This window comes from Manihot esculenta, chromosome 17, assembly GCF_001659605.2.
Source record: "Manihot esculenta cultivar AM560-2 chromosome 17, M.esculenta_v8, whole genome shotgun sequence".
Taxonomy (NCBI): Eukaryota; Viridiplantae; Streptophyta; class Magnoliopsida; order Malpighiales; family Euphorbiaceae; genus Manihot; species Manihot esculenta.
Genome location: NC_035177.2, coordinates 30,786,527 through 30,802,918, shown reverse-complemented (window position 1 = coordinate 30,802,918; position 16,392 = coordinate 30,786,527). Strand labels below are relative to the sequence as shown.

Here is a 16,392-nt window from a genome sequence, read left to right as displayed (position 1 = left end):
AATTCCAAATCTCTAAATTTACAAAAGAATCAATCAACATCGAGGCCACAAAAGCCTTCTAATGCATGCAAGATTTGGAGTAAGGCCTGCTCTCAGGCAGTTCTGGACCTAGCTCGGAGGCCGGAGACTGTGATTTGGTTGAAGAGCGTGAGGAGGAAGATTCACGAGAATCTTGAGTTCGCCTTCGAGGAAAGATGGAAATTGAATACAAGTATCTGTCAACTAAAACGGGTATTCGGGTTTGGATCGGTACTGGTGGGCCTCCGTTTGTTGCCATCAGAGCTGACATGGATGCTCTTCCCATTCAGGTTCCTATTTCCTCTTCTTGAAGTTCTATGTATGTATGTGTCTACATATGTATTCATCTCATGCCATGTCATGTGCATGGTAGTATAACTTATAGACATGCATATATAAAAAAAAAAATAATAATAATACTAATAATAAAAAAAAAAATGGAAGAAAACAGCCAACAGCCGGGCCCACCACCCCAACTTTTACTCAGGGAGAGAGAGCAAGCAAGAGCAAACAGCAGTATATTATTACCTGACTACCATATATATTGGGGACGAAAAAAGGGAATCACAGTCAGAGAAACGGAGGGGAAACGAGCATACGTCGTAACACTTTGCTATTGATTTGTGCTTCTGAGGGGTTGAATCCGGAGGCGCAATACCTCCCAAATCTTAAGAATGCCCTCCATGATGAACTTGGTCTTTGGAATAGCTGGAAATCCACTGATTAGGCATCATGTGAGTGGATCGGTGCGAACCGCACTTCCAATTATGAACCCGCACTCACTCAGTCCTCGAGAGCCTGCACTCATCTGAAATGCTGCTCGCCACATTTTTGACAATCATGCCGATTGATGATTGAAATAAGGTACACATTACTTGACATGCGTCATTAACATAATTACTGTTGGAGAAATTTATAAGCCCTTAATTGCTTATTTTAAATACTCATGATATATATATATGCTCCAGTTACCCAAATCACACTTTGCTGTGTATATTTATTATCTTGCCTCAGAATTTCAAGAATGCCTTTAGTTATTGGCAATTATTTTAATATTATTGAATACAAATGATTTCATAGATTATTAAAAGGCATGCTTCGCATGTAAATAGTAAGACTAAATTTAATTAAAGTAAACCTCTATGAGTTTAGATATCCTAATAATAGTTTGCATTTTATAGATCGAAAAGTCCTGAAGAAATTTATACATGCAAAAGTATTGTTCATTGCATCTCTAAAATTGCATGAGTTAATACTTGCATGCATCTGAAAAATGAAACTAAGTGGCATGAGCGCCATATCATTTATTGATGAATATTATTGAATTAACAACGAGCATCCTCGTTATATATGCTCTGTGCAAGCTCTTATTTTGCAGAAAAATTCAGAAAAATGAACAAGACCTCAGTTAGGCACAAAACCAGCTGCGATGACGAAGCGACAGTAAGGCCAATGAGCCTGAATCTTACCCAAGACCTCAGTTAGGCACAAAACCAGCTGAGATGACGAAGCGACAGTAAGGCCACAGAGCCCGAATCTTGCGCAAGACCTCAGGGAGGTAGGTGTACAGGATCCCCTAGATTTCCTGACACCATGAACCAAACTGAGAAGACAAACAACCGGCGGGGCCCCGAGGTCACCCCGGAACAAAAACGGCCAGGATCCCGTAAGATCTCCTGGAGCACAAACAACCGGCGAGGCCCCGAGGTCATCCCGGAAATACAAAGAAGACCGGGATCCCCTAGAACTCCCGGGAAAACAAAATAAAAAACAGCCGGCGGGGCCCCGAGATCACCCCGAAACAAAAACGGCCAGGATCCCGTAAGATCTCTTGGAGCACAAACAACCGGCGAGGCCCCGAGGTCATTCCGGAAATACAAAGAAGACCGGGATCCCCTAGAACTCCCGGGAAAACAAAACAAAAAACAGCCGGCGGGGCCCCGAGGTCACCCCGGAACAAAAACGGCCAGGATCCCGTAAGATGTCCTGGAGCACAAACAACCGGCGAGGCCCCGAGGTCATCCCGGAAATACAAAGAAGACCGGGATCCCCCAGAACTCCCGGGAAAACAAAACAACAACGGCCGGTGAGGATCTTAAAAGACCTCCCGGAGCATGAAGACCGGGATCCCCTAGAACTCCCGGGAAAACAAAATAAAAATGGCCGGTGAGGATCTTAAAAGACCTCCCGGAGCATGAAGACCGGGATTCCCTAGAACTCCCAGAAAAACAAAGAAGACTGGGATCCCCTAGAACTCCCGGGAAAACAAAATAAAAACGGCCGGTGAGGATCTTAAAAGACCTCCCGGAGCATGAAGACCGGGATCCCCTAGAAATCCCGGGAAAAAAAAACAAAAAACAGCCGGCGGGGCCCCGAGGTCACCCCGGAACAAAAACGGCCAGGATCCCGTAAGATCTCCTGGAGCACAAACAACCGGCGAGGCCCCGAGGTCATCCCGGAAATACAAAGAAGACCGGGATCCCCTAGAACTCCCGGGAAAACAAAACAAAAACGGCCGGTGAGGATCTTAAAAGACCTCCCGGAGCATGAAGACCGGGATCCCCTAGAACTCCCGGGAAAACAAAATAAAAACGGCCGGTGAGGATCTTAAAAGACCTCCCGGAGCATGAAGACCGGGATCCCCTAGAACTCCCAAAAAAACAAAAAAGACCGGGATCCCCTAGAACTCCCCGGAAAACAAAATAAAAACGGCCGGTGAGGATCTTAAAAGACCTCCTGGAGCATGAAGACCGGGAGCTCCTAGAACTCCCGGGAAAACAAAATAAAAACGGCCGGTGAGGATCTTAAAAGACCTCCCGGAGCATGAAGACCGGGATCCCCTAGAACTCCCAGAAAAACAAAGAAGACTGGGATCCCCTAGAACTCCCGGGAAAACAAAATAAAAACGGCCGGTGAGGATCTTAAAAGACCTCCCGGAGCATGAAGACCGGGATCCCCTAGAACTCCCAGAAAAACAAAGAAGACCGGGATCTCCTAGAACTCCCCGGAAAATAAAATAAAAACGGCCGGTGAGGATCTTAAAAGACCTCCCGGAGCATGAAGACCGGGATCCCCTAGAACTCCCAGAAAAACAAAGAAGACCGGGATCCCCTAGAACTTCCGGGAAAACAAAATAAAAATGGCCGGCGAAGATCCCCAAGATCTCCCGGAGCAACAAAGACCAGGGTCCCCAAAATCTCCTGGCAAAAGAAGACCTCACTGAGCTAGAGAAGACCTCAATGAGGTCAAAGCAAGAGAAGACCTCAATGAGGTCCTGACAAGAGAAGACCTCAATGAGGTCCTGGCAAAAGAAGACCTCACTGAGAAGACCTCAATAAGGTCCAAGCAAAAGAAGACCTCAATGAGGTCCAAGCAAGAGAAGACCTCAATGAGGTCCAAGCAAGAGAAGACCTCAATGAGGTCCTGACAAGAGAAGACCTCAATGAGGTCCAAGCAAGAGAAGACCTCAATGAGGTCCAAGCAAAAGAAGACCTCAATGAGGTCCAAGCAAAAGAAGACCTCAATGAGGTCAAAGCAAGAGAAGACCTCAATGAGGTCCTGACAAGAGAAGACCTCAATGAGGTCCTGGCAAAAGAAGACCTCAATGAGGCAGAAGACCTCAATGAGGCAGAAGACCTCACTGAGGCAAAAGACCTCAATGAGGCAGAAGACCTCACGGAGGCAGAAGACCTCACTGAGGCAGAAGACCTCACTCAGGCAGAAGACCTCACGGAGGCAGAAGACCTCACTCAGGCAGAAGACCTCACTGAGGCAGAAGACCTCACTGAAAGGTAGAAGACCTCACTGAGGTAAAAGACCGGCGAAGATCTCAAAGATCTCCCGGAGCAAAAATGGCCAGGATCCCCAAGATCGTCCAGTGCCACAAGCAAAAACAACTTGTAAGAACAATAGTTCCGATCTCACATAAAAGATTGGGGCACGAGACCATAAATGAAAAGCTAAACTCCGACCTCCCAAAGGACCTCGAGTCATCAGGTAGAGAGACTTTGATCTCACACAACAGCCAAAAGTACCAAAGCACCATGCCGATCTCAAGAAAACGAGCGCAGTACTGGTAAACCCAATAGGCAGACCGAGTTAAGGTAAGGCGATTCCTAAGCAAACTGCATACCAAAATACAAAGCCAAACAGAGAATCAGGGGCAATCATAAGAGGCACCGAACTCGAGAATTGACCGCTCACACTAAACCAACTCAGCTGACCTAGAGAGAGGTCCAGGCAACAAAGAGCCCGCAAAAGGCTCGAGAGCAAACAGCCCATAAATACTCGGGAGCAAAAAACATACACGAGAGTCCAACGCTCAGATAAAGAATCAAGAAGGCTAGACGGTCAAATCCAAAAACAGATAGTCCGACCCCTGCAATCCAAGGTCGACCTTCCCGGAAGCCTGGAGGGGCCTCACATCCGGACCGGCAAGGCTATAAGCCTATAAAAGAAAAGTTAAAACCAAACAAATGAACAGTCAGACTGAAACACAGCCCGAAAAAGGCTCGACAAGAAAGCAAGAAATTAAGTCCGACTTCACAAAAGAGCTCGGGGCACCAAAGTGAAGAAAGTGAAATTCCGAACTTCGGAGCTCGCGATATAGACACCATCACAGGCTATAGGCACAAAAGCCTAAGCGAAAAGCAAAGAACCGAGCTCCCAGCTCGGATGAACTCGTAACAGGAAAACAACAAAAGAACGAGTACTCTATCCCAGTGGAGCTTACAGCTCAAACCACACCGATTACCGGAAGGATATCTCAAGAGGAACAAGGTATTATATTCCTGAGCTCGCGACAATGACGAGATCGCGAGCCAAAAATAGAAATGCCCTCATGAGAATAAGAAAAACTCGCAAGTTAGAAGCTTAACCAGACTCCGAGCTCTTAGCCCGGATCGGTTCAACCAGCAAAGACCCAGTAGAGCCGGCCTGATCCAACAAATAAGTAAAGTTGACAAAACCAGAAGACAGTGTGAGTAGAAAATAATGATGAAGTACATGCCGAGGTGAAATATCATTCGTCATCGAACACACATTTCCATAACGCTATACATTCAAACATCAAAGTAAAGAGACAAAAATAATAAAAAGGCAAAGAAATGGTACTTTTGACAAGAGCAGTTCTCAGACCACACGGTCATGAATAGAAATTAAAGATTTATCCCCTCACCAGTCATGGAATAACTGCCGAGGAGATAAAGGGGCAATTGATGACTGCTGGATTTCTTCACCCCGGCCTAAAGGCCAGGCCCATGAAAACAGTCCATGATCCGAAGGCTTCAATATTCCCCTCGAGAGCCAGGTCTAGCCCGCTCAGTCACAGGGCTGGACTCTGCCTAGATTCCTCAATCAAGCAGGCCCAAACCTCTCGGCCCAATAATCAGGCCCTCACCAGGCTCAGCTTCAGCCCTACCATTCAACCCAGCCCGGAAAGGGGAAAATGACCAAGATGCCCCGCTGGTAGGTCCTTCCGCATGCGTATCAAAGGAGAATTAATGGCCGTTACGCATGGAGCAGGCGCCTGACACATCCGTACATACGGAGCTAGGCGGCAAAAGACAGCTAGCATTGTGGCAGAGAGACAGATATATATATCACAGTAGAGGCCACGCACAGGGGGGTTCTCTCTTCTTCTTCCTTCTCCTTCCTGGACACCATTTTTATTCTTTCTACAACCCTTGCCTAAATATACTACTCTGAGCCATAAAATCTGACTGGAGCGTCGGAGGGCCTCCACTGGGGCACCTCCGGTAGGCCCCTGACTATTCTTTCTTATTTTACAGGTCCTTTCACCAGGTAGAATATGGAGAGACCCATCATAGAGCCCAGTAAGAAAGGACCCAGAAGAAAACCAGATCTATTATGGATCAGGAAGAGGAAAAGATTTATCAGTGTGGAACAACGAAAGCATTGCAAAGATGCAATAGAAGTAGTTGAATATTGTGTTCTCCAATCAATAGCATCGTAATGGCTGTTTTGACAAAAAAATTTGACTTTTTTTTCTCTACCTGGATTCTCTAAAGGCTTTATTTTTTTGACCTTTTACCTTTTTATGAGGTTTATGCAAATCCATCTTTTAAGCTTCAATATTAAAAAGAAAAAAAAAAAAGAAAGAAAGAAAAGAAAGGCCTCAGTAATCCAATGTCACTTCTCATGTCATGTAATAAAACGGTTCTTGGCTTGGATAACGGTTAAGACTTGAGAATCAATCCTCTTGTGGGCCATATATTTTTTATTCACCTCATTTTAGCTTCAATACCGTTATGAAATATTGAAACGACAAGTAGTTCCTTGATCAAGTTATTTGTCTTTTTTTAGATCAGTCAAATGAGTGGATATTAGTGTAATACTAATTTAATAGTTCACTAACCTCTCCAGACAGTAAAATTTAGGATATAAAGACTAAATTATAAATAAAATAAAGAAATCTGGCTATATATGGATAAATTTCTTGATTTTTTAAAATTATAAAGATTAATATACATAGGAAGGCTTGTCCAATACTTTTCACATTTCTAATTAGCTAAAATACATTTGTCAAGAAAATGATTTATAGATTGGAGGTTGCATTTTCAAATACGCTCCTTCCTTTAAACGGCATAAATACACATGCACGTACATCAACACCATATAATATAATTCCAAAATTTCAATGGCTTAAAACTCACGATTTGTTTCTAATAATAATTAATATTTGCCAAAATAGGAGGGCCCCACGCTTACATGTCCCATGAGAAGGAGATGGGTCATTTCTGTTTGCGAGATGTATCCCTGTGGGACCGCCTCTGCCAGATATTTAAACTGGCTACGCTACTAAAATGACCTTGTTTCACCCAAATTTTACAAGGAGCCAATCGGAGACGAATTCCAAAATCCAAAGTTCAATTTTCTCTCCGCACCAGAATTTGCAGCTTCCCCTTTTAATACGCCCACGCTCCCACAGCTCATCCGCATTCAATTCAATTCCCGTCACATGAATTCTTCCGTACTGATATACACATACATACATACATACATATATAATTATACTAAAAGAAATTAAATTTTTTATTTTTTAATTTTTAAGTAGTTAAATTTGGAACTAAATTCCAGTCTCGGCTTATCTCTAAGTAATTTTAATATAGTTTTAATTATTTTTTCGTTTGTATATTGACTTTATTTTTGGTTTATTTTTAATTTGAATCTCGATTTTTATACATAAAATTAAAACACTCTTATTTATTATTTTAAAATAGCAAATCATTTTCAATTTTTAATATAAAAAAATAAAAAATAATGCTGATATTAAAACAATATTAATACTAATATAAAGAGTAATTGTATACAATTCATAATAAACAATATTATATCATTTTTATATGTTTTTAATATTATACATTTTTTAATTAAAAAACACATATATAATTAACATTAAAAAATATTAAATAACTTGTATATAATCCAATCATATAATTAAGCAGAGCAAGACAATTTAATATATTTATAATTGAAATTATTTTAAAAATAGAATGATAAAATATGATATTAAATTTTATATTCTAATAATTAAAAATAAATTAAGTTACTCACAATATATTGTAAAATACATTTAAAATATAAATATAAAATTGATTCTTTTATTTTTATTTTAATTTGAAACAGTTTTTTATTCTTAATAAAAAATTAAAATCGAACAGAAATAATAAATATAAATTAATTTTAGTATTATTCAATTCTTATAATAATATATATATATATATATTTTTCTTAATTTTAATATGCTAAATATGACTTTCAGTTCCAATAATGCAATTAATAATTAATGAAATGTTGTGGAATTTACATGCTTTATTCTTCATAGTAGTTGATGATATAATCCATTTCTACCAAAAAGAAAAAGTGAATAACCTAATACAAATTGAAAAAGACAAATATAATATATTTTTTTTAATATGAAAGAGACACACAAATTAAAAATAATTGATGAATTATATAATGAAAGATAATCTTTTATTTTAGAAAAAATTTTAAATACATTTCATCATTATAGACAAAACTAATTTCAAATATAAATATATGAATCTTTTTTTTTATAAAAAAATCACTTATTTATATTTTATAATTAATTTTTTTTATAGTGAATTGGATTTAGATAAACATTTTTTCATATTTTATTAATAAAAAAATATCTTAATAATAGTAAATAAGAAAAACTTAAATATATGTACTCTCTCACACACACTAAGTTTGCACTTTATTTATAAATATATTTTATTTATTTTCATTAATTAATTATTCAATTACTTTAAATTATGATTCAATTATTAATTTTCAGATTATGTGTAAGATAGAAATTATGATACTAATTTACTATATTTACATTCTTGTAATTAGACTAATGAATATGAAAATATCATAAACTACCCTATTTAAATTATTCTATATCTTTAATAATTTCTATAATGGATTACTATATTTTTAATTATTGTTAATTATAAAATATTCAATAAAATTTTGAGATAAAAAATTAATCCACGTGTAAAAGACAAAAAACAAAATATGAAGCACTTAGCAGTAAATTTAGACTATTAGTTTGTCTTTATATATTAAAATTAAACGTTAAAATTATTATGAACGATGTACTTTTACACATGCATTTCAAGTGAAGTGTGAATTCTAAAGTAATGAATTTATTTGCCTAGGAGGACCACAACCTTAAACTCCCAAGTAAATAATATATCGGATTAAAAATTAATTAATTAATTATATTAATTTACTTTAAAAAACTTGCGTTCATTATATTAATATTTTAAATTAATATTAAGAATCTTACTCAAAATATTACGTAAATAAATGAATATTGAGAGTTTTAATATTTTTTTATAAAATAATATAAATTTTATAACATTTTATTTTAATAAAATTATTAAAAATATATATAATTAAAATTTTAATAAAAAATTTAAAATGGAAAAAAAAATTTTGAACGGAGAGGGTATTTTTTAATGGGAGGGTATGGATAGAAAACTGTTAAAAGTCAATGTTATTTATTAATTTGTTTGTTTATTTTGTAAAATTTTCTGTTTTATTATTGGTTAGCGTGCTAAGTGTCAATCTTGTAATAAATTTAGATACTCGGACACAAAGCGTAAAAACTGACTCAACGTTTCTTTCAACCTGTCATCTCCTTCTTCTGCTTCTTCTTCTTCTTCTTCTTCTTCTTCCCCTTTACTTTGTAATTTTGTATCCGTTGAAACCGAACTTTTCTTTTTCCCTGTAAACGCTTAAATTTTCCACTGATTCTCTCAACTTTCTCGTCAACTAAACACTTGCATTTGTCCCATCTAATTCGTTCCAATACCGGCCCGAAACCGCCCAATGTCGGTCTCCGGCACTGATACTTCCACCAACAACAATGACAACTCTTTGCCTCACAAACTCACATCAAAAACATCGTTTCTCAATCTAAAGCTCTATGTTTTGATAGCAATTATTTCCATATGCATACTCTTGGTTTTGCTTCTTGTGTTCCTCTGCATCCGCTTGAACAAGGCTTCCCGGAAACGGAACAGAGTGCTGGCTAGGAGGAGCTCCGGTCTGATCCCGTTAGTGTCGAAAGAAATCGTAGAAATCAAAGCTTTGGATCGGAAAGGAAATGACGAGAAAGAGGAGGTAAAAGTTGGAAATGTGAATTTGATAAAGAAGAAAGAGATTGAGGCTGTTGTTGATTTGGAGACCGCAGAAGGGAAAAAGAAGCAGCAGAAGAAGAAGAGTGGAGAGAGTGATGACGCGTCATGCAGCACGAGTAGCGACGTGTCGTCGGTGGAGGCACAGCAAAACATTGGGTGGGGTCGCTGGTATAGTGTGAAGGAGCTGGAGATTGCGACACGTGGATTCGCGAGGGAAAATGTGATCGGTGAAGGAGGATACGGCATTGTGTATAGAGGGGTACTGGAAGATGGGTCTTCGGTGGCTGTGAAGAATCTGCTTAATAACAAGTAAGTGTTCATTAAAGTAACTGGAAATTCATGTTCGGGATTCTGTTTGTTTCTCTAGAAAAAAGTTTTACAGAAATTTCTGTTTCAATTTTATTTTTCTGTTTCACTTCAATAGCAACATCCACAGCTACCATCTCTCTGCGTCGGTGCCAGATGGTCTTTGTTAGGGAGTTCTTGGAAAAGTAGATGGCTGCTCTCTTTTTGTTCTTTAGTTGTCTCTCCTTCCTTTAGTTCTTTTTATTTTTAACCTTATGGGCTCACTTTTAGCTTTTTAGTCATCTTTCAGAATATAGTATTCATCTCATGCTATAAAGAAAATCATTTTCCGAGGGAGTTTGTGAAGCAGGATGACAATAAGAACATTCTAATTCAAAAATTTCCATATTTTAATGAGTACCTGAAAAAATTACCTGGCCTAAAGTTAATATGCTGTGAGTTTTGTGTTTGTAGGGGTCAGGCTGAGAAGGAGTTTAGGGTGGAAGTTGAAGCCATTGGAAAAGTAAGGCATAAGCACTTGGTAGGTCTAATTGGGTATTGCGCAGAAGGTGCTCGAAGGTATATCCATATGAAAATTTGGCTCTGTTATTCTGCATTCGAATGGAAAATTCATTTTTTCTTTCTGCTCATGGGTGCTTTCTTTGGCCTTGCAGGATGCTTGTTTATGAATATGTTGACAATGGGAATTTAGAGCAATGGTTACATGGTGATGTTGGACCTGTTAGCCCTTTGACGTGGGATATCCGAATGAAGATTGCCATTGGGACAGCAAAAGGGTGCAGTATTCTTGTTTCCTTGAGCCTTAGTTTTTTGGTAACAAATGATGCTAATAGTGTTGATTTTAATGAAAGCCGCAAGAGAAATAATGGTGAATTCCATATTCAGAATTTTCTTGGTACTCAAATAATTTTTTCACTTAGTCAACATAAATTATTTGAGCACCAAGAAAATTCTGAATGTGGAATTCCCCATTATTTCTCTTACGACTTTCATTGAACCCTAAATCATCTCACTTCGTATCTTCTGTTCGAAATTTTACTTTCCTGTAACCCCCCTCTTCATCAGATTGACTTGATAGTGTTCTTTTGCAAAGATTCAGAAATTGTAGTTGTTGCTGGCTGACAATTTCATGGAAGTTTAAATTTTCCGAAAAAAATGTTTACTTTTTTCACTCCTCTCCTTTTATCTGAAGTTTTATGGGTTTCTATGTCTGCTGCAGGCTAACCTATTTGCATGAAGGTTTAGAACCTAAAGTTGTGCACCGTGATATAAAGTCCAGTAATATACTTCTGGATAAAAAATGGAACCCAAAGGTCTCTGACTTTGGATTGGCCAAGCTCTTGGGATCTGAGTCAAGCTATGTAACTACCCGAGTTATGGGAACATTTGGGTTTGTACTTTCTCACATTCCTAATTCAATTGTTCAATAATGGGCTATTGAAACTTAGATGTGAATGCTAAATAAACCATTAAAATAAAATGTGAATGACATGTAAACCTTTAACCTGCGTTAGTAATGCTAAATAAACCATTAAAATAAAATGTGAATGACATGTAAACCTTTAACCTGCAGTAGTAATTAATTTGTTGTCATTTTGTGGCAGATACGTTTCCCCTGATTATGCAAATACAGGTATGCTTAATGAGGGGAGCGATGTGTATAGTTTTGGTATTCTGCTTATGGAGATGATTACAGGAAGGAGCCCAATTGATTATTCCAGGCCAGCTGGAGAGGTGATTATGAAGTTTTGTTGCGTTACATCTATATTAGAGGGACATCTCTAACATAACACTGTTTCTGTTGAATTTATCTTAGATGAACTTGGTGGACTGGTTTAAAGGAATGGTGGCGAGTCGTCGTGGAGAAGAGGTTTTAGACCCTCTAATTGAAGTTCAGCCTTCTCCAAGAGTTTTTAAACGAACATTGCTGGTTTGTCTTCGATGTATAGATTTGGATGCCAGTAAGCGACCAAAAATGGGGCAAGTTGTTCATACGCTCGAGGCAGATGACTTTCCTTTTCGTGCTGTAAGTACGCCTCTTATATTATGCATAATTTTGAACAATAATATTAAATATGTGCCTTTTGGCATGCAGTTCTCCTCATTCTGTTTGTATTGATTTTATAAATATTCCATACATTTGCATTTGAATTATTAGCTAGAAAAGGTGGTCATGTAGTTGCAAATTAGATTTTGCATCTCACTGTTGTTGGCAATTGTCGTCCCTGATAAACATCTGCTCCTCTCAGTATCATAGTTACGTAGCATCAGTGTATATGTTCTGTAATTGAAAGAAAGACACTGGCATGTATGATGAGTCCATTAATAGGTCGTTACTTGGTTCTCCTCCTTCAGTTGCAAATTTAAAATCTTTCTTTGCTCAAACTTGTGGGTTTTCATTTTATGAAGTAAAAAAATCACAAGATAAACTTCTCTTTCGTTTCTGCAGGAAATCAGATCAATTAAAGAGAAAGATCTTCCCCCTTCTCATGCAGCCATGTCCAACAAAGTTCCACATCCAACCAAGCAAGCAAGAGGGAGTGATGTAGAAAGATCAAAGCAAAGATGACGGTTGTTGGTTTGAAGATTAGCAGCTCCTGATTTAAAATTTCAAATTATTTTGTAGTATAATTTTTCATTTACTATACGTAGACAAAATTACATGTATCCGATGTTTATATTTTACTTCTCTCACCTTTTGGATATTATACATTTCAATGATGCATTATGGCATCCTACGAGTTGAAAATAAAGTTAGCCTTGTAAATATGGATCATATTTGGGTATGTCAAATTTCAGCTTGCTTCAGTGTTTTAGGCTAAACATGTACATTCCAACTCATTTCTTAACTAATGAGTTCTGAAGATTCATGCCTACTTATTTTGAAATGTTTATGTGATCTATGACAGAAGTATCAGTAAATCAGTATGATCCTTCTATGTTTCTACTTAATGCAGACATTAACCCGTCAATTCGCTTGTGGCTAAAGAATATAGTGAGGGATCAGAGATGGATGGTTTTTGAAGGGACAAGGAAAGATGCAAAAGCTTCAAAATTCAGTCAGATACCACCTAAGAGAAGTCTCTGCCCTGGTCATCATGGTAGGAATTCTTTTGCTTTCACTAATATATTGTTGTAGTTGGTTTCTGTGTGCTAGTTTACTGCAATTGCCCATCTCCTATATCACAAGGACATCATCACACATGCCTTAATGCGAGTCGGCGTCTTCACATGGTTAAGTTTCCCTTTGTCAATGTCAAGTATGCTAAGAGTTAGGAACTTCTTTTCCTTAGAATCAAATTTACAGTTCATATTTCCTTTTCCAAAGAATTTGATTCTTCTATTTTCCTTGTCTTTTTTCAACAGCATAATATTATGTGAAAGGAAAAGGAACTCAACAAATCAATCTAATGAAAGCAATCAAGACAAGCAGGTGATCGCTTGATAAATAAACGTAGGTATGGACATGTAGTATTGATATTTACTCAATTAGTAATTTTAAAGATAAAAGAACAAATTAAACTCAATCAAATTGTACCATTTTTAATATAATCAGCCTAATGGGTTTAAAAACCACCCTTAGTGACTCCCAACCCATCAAGGGTAAGCTTGAGGCTTGTCAAAACAGGAAAGCAAGTTATGTCGTTCAGAGCCACCGCCGGTGGTCGGTGGGGGCGGAGTGAAGGCGGGTCCTGAGATATAAAAAAATAAGTAAAAGATTAAAAAACAGATCAATGTTTGATGATATTTTGTTAAGCGAGCATTAATTAGTCCTTTCAGACAGTGAAATTAATGGCTTCAACTTCCAGCACATATTGTTCTCCATATTAAAATTTATTTAATGACATTGTTGTATGAATAACATATCCATTCTGTGTACCTGATTTATTAATGAGATCTGCAGAGGACTCGGAGTATTATTACATACAATGGTTATATTCTTTTTCCCGTAAAAATGGCCCCAGCAGTAAATTTACAGACCATAAATTTACAAAATTCAGTAAGTCTCTTCCCACTCTCTTGCTCTCTTTGCTCTTATTCTCACTCTCTTTTCTCTCTCTCTCTATGTATCACTTCCTTCTATCTCTTTACAATTTTAAGAGGAGCTCAAAAACCTTAGTAGCAAAGAACACTCAGATTACTGCAAAGTTAGTTTCTGTAACATCCCCCCCTCCCCCCAAGTCCCACATCAGGGGGAAATGAAAGTGGTAAGGGTTATACAACCTAGATACGAAACTATTAAATCAATTGGATTAAATAGAAAAATATTTAAAAATTATTTAGGAAAGTTAGAATTATACTATTATAATTGATATTAGAAAACTTTTGAATTAAAAATTTACGCAGAATAATTAAAGAACCTTAAATTAAAAAATTATGCAGACTAATAGACGTATAACAAAAAATGTTATCTATCTTATACTATAAAATAAAGTAGTCTTAGGAGACATTGGATAATCATATTATCTGTAAGTTTAATTTTATTTTAACAATTATTATCTATTCGGAATATCTTAAATTAAGAATAGAAGAAAAAAATGATTTGTAAATGACTTGTGTCATTGAAATTTTTCTAGTGAAAAAAATTGAAAATGAACCACTTTTTGGTGATAGCTAAGAAAATGCTACATAATGTACTATATTCATTATAAATGGAAGTAAAATAAAAATTCTCTCTAGTATGCCAAAGAAATAATATTCTCCCAAACTAGTTTGAGAGTTTTCTTCTCATCGGACCTAAGGAAGCTAGATTTAGGCAGTAGGGATGCTTGCTATATCTCCGTAATTTTTTCTTTGGTTGTTTATAGTTTAGATATGAGTTTTGGTTGGTTTGTGTGGTTGGCGGATAAGAGCCTCTTTCTATGAAGATCAGTGGGATAGATGCCAAAGCTTGTGAGCCTCACAACGACGGACCCCTCCATGGTTATAAGAGGCTACAACTGCCATGTTGCTTGACTTTCTTGTAGATGTTGACATGGAGTCCGAGATGCATTGGGTGGATGTTTGATATGTATTTAATTTTTCTTCCTTTTCAGCTGTGTTCCATTTGAAAATTTTTGACAGAAAAGGAGAGTGAGTTTCTAGTGCTCGGTGGCGGTGTTTGAAAGGAATGAGGTATAATAAAATAAAGTTTTTTAAAATATGTTTTTATAAGGTATGATTTTTAAATCTTAATAATTTTTTATTATTTAAAAGAAATATAAATTTTTTTTAAGGTATTGGAAGATATTTACATTTTCTTTAGATGAGTTAGAGTAAAATAAAAATTTTTAAAATACAGTTTTATAAGGTAAGATTGTTTTATAAGGTAAGATTGTTTTATGATTGGTGGGTTGAAATGGAAGGATTTTAGAAGTTATTAACTCTTCCAAAAATCCATCAAACATAAATTTAAGTTTTTAAATCTTGAAAAAACCTTTACTACTGTAAAAAGCCTTCCCAAATAAAAGGTAAATAATGTTTTTTGAGCTCACTAAATTTGGAGGCTTTGGTTGTTTGTGCTTGTGGAACCCTTCTATGTTTGGGTTTGGTTTCAGCTGACAGTCAATGAGATTCGGAGCAATTGTTTTCCATTGATCGTACTCTTGCTGGGTGGATTTGGTGCTGGTGTTTGCGACAGTTCAGAGTCCCAAGGTTCTTCGAGGAAGATTTGGGCTTGTTATGCTTTCTTTTTGCGTGGGCTTTTATTCTATTCTAGGCTTAGGCCTTGTAATCTTTGCCCTTAATGCAATTCTAATTTACCATTAAAAGAAAATTATAAATGGAAAGAAATTTAAGATTCTCAAAGTATTAATTTGACCGATCTTATTTTACTGGGATAGAGGCAAGGCCATTAAAGCCACGCTGTAATATTAAAATTAATATAGATAAAGATATTTTTTTCAAAAAAAAGTTTAAAGAAGTATTAATCGATTTAATAACCACTAATTATTTACTTCAGTTTATCTTTTCAACTTTTAAAATCCAGATGAATTTTTTTTATCCATTTTCGGTGATAATTTATTTTGCATTGATTTAGTTGTTTCGATTCAATAGTTATATGTTGATTTATTTTTTCTGATTTGCGTGATTTTTTATTTGATGGGTGCTAATTTTGAGTGGTTGGTGTTAATGGCTTGGTTGTGTGGTTGCTACAACATACTTCTCTTACTTTGCTCAATTATCGTCGATGATTAGTGAAAGCTAATGGAAGAGACATGGAAGTGCAAGTTGCTTCAGATACGGTTTTTTACAATTACAACAGACTGAAAATTGTTATAGCGCTGGTTTATCGATTTTGAGTTTCTGTGACTAATTTCAATAGTCAATACTGGTGATAGGTGGTCGAGTATTTCGGTAATCATGTTTTCCATAAGACTTCGGGTTGCACAAGACTTTGTAGGCTCATAAGTTG

General features: G+C 36.7%; 1 protein-coding gene across 1 annotated transcript; it reads left to right on the top strand.

Moving 5' to 3' along the window:
* The first annotated feature begins 9,151 nt into the window (after positions 1 to 9,151).
* LOC110604644 (probable receptor-like serine/threonine-protein kinase At4g34500) lies at positions 9,152 to 12,812 on the top strand. The gene is made up of 7 exons (XM_021742904.2): positions 9,152 to 10,001; positions 10,452 to 10,556; positions 10,652 to 10,774; positions 11,218 to 11,388; positions 11,603 to 11,732; positions 11,815 to 12,024; positions 12,448 to 12,812. The coding sequence occupies exons 1-7, from the start codon at positions 9,382 to 9,384 to the stop codon at positions 12,565 to 12,567; spliced, it is 1,479 nt and encodes a 492-aa protein (XP_021598596.1). The 5' UTR covers positions 9,152 to 9,381; the 3' UTR covers positions 12,568 to 12,812.
* Positions 12,813 to 16,392: the final 3,580 nt, after the last annotated feature.